The 7936-nt window shown below is 32.2% G+C and overlaps 1 protein-coding gene across 1 annotated transcript; it reads left to right on the forward strand.

The window, feature by feature from the left end:
* The first annotated feature begins 828 nt into the window (after window positions 1-828).
* On the forward strand, window positions 829-1608 carry LOC138330739 (uncharacterized). The gene has a single exon (XM_069278262.1). It carries the CDS (start codon window positions 829-831, stop codon window positions 1606-1608), a length of 780 nt encoding a protein of 259 aa, XP_069134363.1.
* Window positions 1609-7936: the final 6328 nt, after the last annotated feature.

Here is a 7936-nt window from a genome sequence, read left to right on the forward strand (position 1 = left end):
ACTAAATCCTTAAAATAGTATATTCATTGTCGACCGTTTTGTATATCATACCGAGATTTAATAGTATGATATATGAACATTTATCGTATAATCCAAAAAGTAACCACATAAAGTGTTTAAATGAAAATTGAAATTACTTGTATGCAGGCATTAAAAATAGATATAATATCTTGTACCTTTTTAAAAATATACTAAGTGATATTTAAATAAGTATATTTAGTGTGATAATGTTGTAACCCTTCTTGTATGACTATACATGTACATTTAGATTCGAAACGGTGAAAATACATGCTTAGAATATTTACTAATACCTTAGAAATTACGGAAGATTGCTATATGCCACGATTCCGTAATTACAGTTCTAGACTGGAATGATTTTTAAGGTTAAATCTTTAGTTGAAATAATTCTTAGAACCATTTTTGTTTCTGAATAAGTCACCTTCCATTTTTTGTTTTACCTGTGTACGACATATATATATATGCGTGTATGTAATATGTATTCCTAGGTATGATCAGGTATATTTTATTTCCATTTGCTTTTACATCTTCTTTTAAAAAATGGAGGTGACAATAAAAAAACCTAGAGCATAGATGTACGGGGGTTCCATAATTCAAATCACAATCCAATTAACGGATGTCCTAACCTGGATTGACAGTAAGACAATAGCAAATACCCGATATAGTCCACCGAATAGCAAATTGCCCGCGGCCAGGTAATTACAGGTGAGGTCGATGAATGGCGTTGTGTACAGGTAAACAACATCCTGGTCAAGGTATTACATAACCATCACCAACACAGGACCCCCCCCCCCCCCCCCCCCCCCCGCCATGGGCGCCAAAACCTTGATATCCAAAGTGGACAGTCTCAGTAGTAAATTGTCTAAGCTTGATACCATTGAACGTGCTATTCAAGATATGTCTGACGATGTTAAAATTTTGAAAATTCGAGTCGACGAGGTTGAAAAATCACAACAATTTCTTGACTCCAAATTTGAAAAACAACGTAACCTCGGTGACCTTGAAGGTTTACACAGTGCCCTTGAACGGGCCGCTGATGATATCGTAGATCTGAAATGCCGCTCTATGCGAAACAATTTACTATTTTTCGGTATCGACGAGCAGGATGGTCCGGATTTCGACACGGTCGACACTAGTGGGGGAGGAAGGGTTAGATCCCCGACTGAAGATTGTATAGCTAAGATTCAAACATTGGCTCGCGACACATTACTGATACCTGATAGTCTTGCCATAGACAGTGCACATAGGATCGGGGAGAAAGGAAGGGGCAAGACCCGTCCAATCGTCGCCCGTTTCAACAGTAGATACCGCCAACAAAAAGAGGAGGTGAAGCAGAGATCCAGTAAGTTGAGGGGCACGAACAAATACATCACCGACCAGTATCCTCCCGAAGTTCAGGAAACTAGAAAACGACTCTGGCCCATATGTAAAAAGGCGCGGGAGGAAAACAAGAAGGCCTTTATTAAACGCGATAAACTCTATATTGATGGGGTACTGCACGTAGAGAAAACTTCGGATTCACGCGCTACAATGAAAAAAACCCATACGGACCCCGCCCGTCAGGGAGCGACCGGTAGAGGACGACGTTAGGACAGTCACACACATATAGAGAGTGAGACAATTTCTGTATTATCCTGGAACATTAATGGTGGTTTAGACACAAAGTTGAAGATAAATGATTTTAATTCTTATATAAAAAAAATATGATATTGTATTTCTTTCAGAATGTTGGATTCCAAATGATTACTCTGTAGAAATTGATGGTTTTAAGTCTTATTTCATACCTAGAAAACGAACGGCTTACGTACAAGGAGGTGGTATATGTATTTTGATCAATTCAAAATTAAAAGATTATGTTTCTTTATGCGAGATTATTTTTGACTCAGTAGTATGGGTAAAGATATCCAAAACATTGACAGGTAAAGATAAAGATATTTTTCTTGCGTGTGTTTATATGCCCCCTGTTGGCTCTCAATATTACAATCAATATAATTGTGATTTATTTTATGAATTGGAAACAAGTATAAGTAAATATACCCAGGACGGTGAAATTATGTTATTAGGCGATTTTAACAGTCGCACAGGTAGTTTAAATGACTTTATTCAAAATGATAGCTTGCATACTAATGTTACAAGACAACTTTCTAATTTAATTCCGTATATACCTGACGTTGACATTCAGAGGCGGGTCAACCCCGACAGTGTAGTAAACCAGTTCGGTAATCGTTTAATTGAACTCTGTAAAACATGTGGTGTACGAATTTGTAATGGAAGAGAAGGTTTATGTTCTAAAAATGGTTACACATATTGTGGACACAATGGATCGAGTGTAATTGATTATCTTTTAATGAGTCCAACCTTATTCACATGTGTACATAAGTTTTTTGTTGGAAATTTTAATATGACATCTGACCACGCCCCCCTACACGTGCAAATTAATACAGTTTCCCGATTGGTCGATAGTAGCGACACACGCGAGGACACGTGTGCCTACAACACACGTACCGTCTATCGATGGAATGATGATTTGAAAAATCAGTTTTTGGAAAATTTGGAATTTAATATAACGGAAATTAATAACTCGGTGCGCATTGAAGGTATTGTAGGGCGGCGTATTAGGGCCACTATATAATTTAATTTATCTTGTACGTACAAGTTAGTATCTTGTACGTACAAGATAGTATCTTGTACGTACAACTTAGTATCTTGTACGTACAAGATAGTATCTTGTACGTACAAGTTAGTATCTTGTACGTACAAGTTAGTATCTTGTACGTACAAGTTAGTATCTTGTACGTACAACTTAGTATCTTGTACGTACAACTTAGTATCTTGTACGTACAAGATAGTATCTTGTACGTACAAGTTAGTATCTTGTACGTACAAGTTAGTATCTTGTACGTGCAAGATACTATCTTGTACGTACAAGTTAGTATCTTGTACGTGCAAGATACTATCTTGTACGTACAAGTTAGTATCTTGTTCGTACAAGTTAGTATCTTGTACGTACAACTTAGTATCTTGTACGTACAAGATAGTATCTTGTACGTACAAGATAGTATCTTGTACGTACAAGTTACTATCTTGTACGTACAAGATAGTATAATGTTGAAACTCTCGGTATTAAAGGCTGTGGCTGATTTACTGTCACCATGGTATCGCATGAAGCTATACGTATATTACGTACCCTTTGTATAAGCCAAAGGGAAAAAAGAATACCTTGCCACATGTTGTGGAGTTGTAATGCTGTGATAAGTTTCCGAACATATAGATGTAAATGTTTATAACAGAGTATTAACTATGATCATCATTTTGACAATAAATGATGTGTGTATATATGTCTAATAAACACAATCAAAGTACTGAAAGTACTAAATGGCTCGGTCTCAATGATTGGAGGATATATTTCTAAAGTCAACATTTTTTTGGACAATAAGAAATAAAGTTTGCTAGTGTTCCTTCCAGTTTGGACTTTTGAGGATTCCTTGGACACCAAGGTGTTAAATAAGAAACATATACTAAACTCTTAGGAGCCCATTCTAATATTTCCTATGGTGTTATATGCCAAATGACTTTATAGCATCTTTAACCTTTTCCTTGTTAATTTGATGTCAATTAAAATATCCATTCTGAATTGCTATTCTCATTAAGTTCCTGGGACCAAAGTATCAGTTAACAAGTATTGTTTTGCAGAAGAGACAGACAAGAGGCATATTTTTCTATGCCAAAATGTCTTAAATATAGAATATGTCAGTCCTCAAGAAGACTTATCAATATAGTCATACCATTTCTGAATAAACTGGTCAATTGGTCTACTTTTAACAAGTTTTTGTAATTAGTCTTTTGTAAAACAGCAAGTTGATTGATATATCCAAACATGATTTAAACTAGCTCTGATAAAATATCTTAAACATCTTACAGCCATTTAAACAAGAGCTGTCGGAGAACAGTAAAGCTCGCCTATTCAGAAGAAGTTGTTGTTCAAGTATTTACTATTTAAACATGGAAATATGACAAATTAACAGACTAAAAAAAAAACTAAAGGGCCCCAAATTGGTTGTATTATCACGTTCAGCATCCATACACATTAGGAAAATAAAAATCATAAACATTTATGATGACTTAAGCTTAAACAATAGACAAAATAGAAACTTGCTCAAAAAACTTTAACGTGAAATATGACAAATTAACAGACTCAAAAAAAACCTAAAGGGCCCAAAATTGGTTGTATTATCACGTTCAGCATCCATACACATTAGGAAAATAAAATCAGAAACATTTATGATGACTTAAGCTTAAACAATTGACGAAACAGAAGCTTGCTCAAAAACTTTAACGTAAAATGGGACGCCAACGCTGACGCCGACGCCGACGCCGGGGGTGACAACATTAGCTCCCCTATTCTTCGAATAGGTGAGCTAAAAACGTCTGGTCTATTTTCATGTTAAGTATACATTATGCCAAAAAGTAATCATTCTACATTTTATTCCAATATCAATTGGGTATCTTGTTAGCTCGCCATAAACCATGAATTGTTTTATACACTTTTTTAACTTGAGGAAATTACAAATGATTTTTTTCTACAATATTTGTATTTTCAAATCCCCATACTTCTGATGAGTATAATAAAACTGGCATTACAAGTGACTAAAATATTTTTCAGTTTTAAAATCAACAGGAAGGGATACATTTCTTTGTTTCTTAAAAATAGTAGACACTGATTTAATTGTTTGTTCAGCAGTTTTTTCCTTTTCTTTAAAAACGCTACCATTAATATTAAAAAATATACATAGATATGTATGCCCTTCTTATCAAAATAATTCTATATCCCATAACGTAAACTGGTGTTGATGGGCCAATTTACGTTTTGAGAATATTACAACTTTTATCTTTCTGATATATTAGATTATAATTTCCATGTAATGCAATAATGTAATGCAATATTATTCAAAATCCGTTTAACATTTGTTGTAGAACAGTGTCATCGCCATATAAAATGATAAAAGTTTGGGATACATTTCAATATTATCTGTAAATAATTTGTCAATAGTTGTCAGACAATTAACATTCTTTTTCCGCAAGATAAGATTCTAAGTCATCAAGGTAGATTGAAAATAGGAAAGGAGATATAAAATAAGGTACCACACTGTGCATGTATATGTTCAATGTAAATAAACAATGTAAGCTGATCTTGCAGAATTGCCTTACAGCGTTATAATAAATGCAGTTGTCTCATTGCATTGGATATAATTGATTTAAGGCAGTTCATGTGGCGACCGAAAAAGGTAAAATCACCATTTTCAGAGTGATCAGAGAAGATTGATAGTCAAGGAGGGAAAACATAAGACAACCTGTGTTATGCAAATTAATATCTAATTTATTTTGAATAAAGTATGCCGAAGATGATGATTAGTGTATTATTAACAATAATCTTAATATGTTTTCTAAAAATATTAACAACTAATGTCATATTGTGTTATAAATTTAATGTTTTATTTATTCTTTTTATTTCAAGCATGTAGATGTCATAGAAAATAAACAAATACCAAGTATATGCATATTAAAGTAAAATTCACAAATCACAACACTAATGTGTATTGTATATATGGAATGAAGATGATGATGGTAATTATTTGGATCAAAAATGTTTACAACATTAAATGTATTATATATATGGAATTTGAATATGATGATAGTAATTATTTTTATATCAAAAACTATTACAGTATTAAGCTACCACAGTTGAAAATGATTTCTTTCATTTTGTTCACACATTTTTTCTCCTGGACTGGTTCCAATTGAAATGATACTTGCATGTAGACATTCTGTAAAACATAGAAAACAATAAATGTATTAACAGAGTAATTACCGAAAAAGGCTAATATCATATATTTAAACATTTTTTTATAAATAACAATACCAGTTTAGAGTAAATATTATTGAAATTTATTTTCTGTTGTTCTTTAGTCCTCCTGTTCTTTGGAGTTTTGTCCTTCATAAATTGATTAATACTAATACAGCAGTTGTCATATAATGTATCTGATAATGTGCACACAGAAGTATAAGTATATGCATATGCATGTGTGCATGGGCACGGTGATAAGTTTATTTTTGCCGAGTAAAAAGTTCAAAGAACTAGTATTGTTCATACTCAAAGATGTAATCGCACTAAAAACAGTGATCGTGTAGGCTTTTGTGTGATTGCATTTGTAAGGGGTGTATCTCTGAACGCCAACATTTTGGATTTAGCTGTAGGGTAGTTTGTTTGTGACAGTGGTTATAGTCTTTTTTCCTAAAGGCAGACCCAATGCCACAGGTAAATTTACCTGTAAAAGTTACCTGTGTTGATACTTATCTAAGTGTATTATTGATTAATTTTCATTTCAATAAGTGTTCATATGTAATATCAGATACATATATACATAATATATGTTTCTGTTAATATCTATGAAAATATAACAATAGAATCTATGAATGAAATTAAATTAAATTAAATTCACAATGATTTTATTTCAAGAATTTTAAAGATTTTCTTGATATATCTAAAATATCTGGTATAAATCTCATTAGATTTTCAATAGATTGATACTAAAATCAAGCAAAATTCTTTGAAACTTATTTCACATGGAAGTAACTTTACCATTCAGTAATATCAAAAGAAAAAATCCAAAAAGGAATTATCCAGTTTCAACTTAGTGTAACACTAATTTGATTAAAAGTTTGAAATAATATAAGCCTTTTTTTTGCCTGTTGAAAAGTGATATATTTCCACAAGGTCTTCCATATATGTCTGTTAAGTGACCTTATATACATATATAGTACATGTACATGTAACATCTGCGTTAATAACCTACCAAAGAGTAAGTGAATTTATGTCAAATATGATGCATTTCAAATTTTACTTGTACTTGACTGACCTTTTTAAGTTAACAGAACATACAATATATTTTGAAAGTTGCATTATGATGCATCATTTATCATAATTTATATAATTTTCCTGCTTTCTTATCCTATGATGGTATTTTCTAGATCAGCGTGATGCTACATTATAATGTAAATGTACATTGTAACATTTGTATATCATTATAGCAAAAAAGCACCCAATAATTAAACTGTTGTCCGTTAACAGCGCAGTAAAATTATATATTTTTGTGCATGTTAGAAATAACATATAAATTTCTTTCCTATGGTTGAATTTCGGTCAAACATTGTTACTAGATACAAATTGGTATATGTACTATAATCTTTAAACAGAAAAAATTAGAAAACTGTTAATTTGGTATTCTGAGCAATAAAAGTTTGCAACATTTTGAGAATTACAAGACCTTCAACATATGGACTTGAAATAATTTTTGCCAGTATTGCAACATTAACATCTACAATGTGTATTAAAATGAATATGGTTAAGACCCTAAGTAACAGTCTTCAATCTCATTTCATTTTAGTATTTTTACATTATTAAGTGACTTCTAAAAATATTTTGTATCAAAAATACATATAGAGCATTAAACCCCAATGATATATTATTACCAATGTTTATAAAACATCATAATGTGTGTTTGTGTCGGCTTCAATAGATTACCAACTTAAACTATAATCAACAGGTCAAAATTTCCGACAATATTAATTTTAAACTTTTGCTTGATATTGTTTTTCTCCACTCATTTTCTAACCAAATACTTCACGGTGTACGTCTATGCGATAAGAGAAATCATGCGCAACTATGCACGGTCACAAGAAATGAAAGTTGGCTAAGAATGTAGCCCTACTGGAACTCCTATGTCAAAACAGAATACTGTTACATTAGAATATACACTGATCAAGAAACCTGTTTTTTTCTGAAAAAATTGAGATATGATTTGTAAAAAAATATTTCACCTGGAACTCAAAATGCATCGTTCTTGATAATCCACATGTA

This window comes from Argopecten irradians, chromosome 9, assembly GCF_041381155.1.
Source record: "Argopecten irradians isolate NY chromosome 9, Ai_NY, whole genome shotgun sequence".
In the NCBI taxonomy this organism is placed as follows: Eukaryota; Metazoa; Mollusca; class Bivalvia; order Pectinida; family Pectinidae; genus Argopecten; species Argopecten irradians.

Bases quoted from the DNA above. Each gene is read 5' to 3' on its own strand.
- LOC138330739 (XM_069278262.1), top strand. From the start codon at position 829: ATGGGCGCCAAAACCTTGATATCCAAAGTGGACAGTCTCAGTAGTAAA.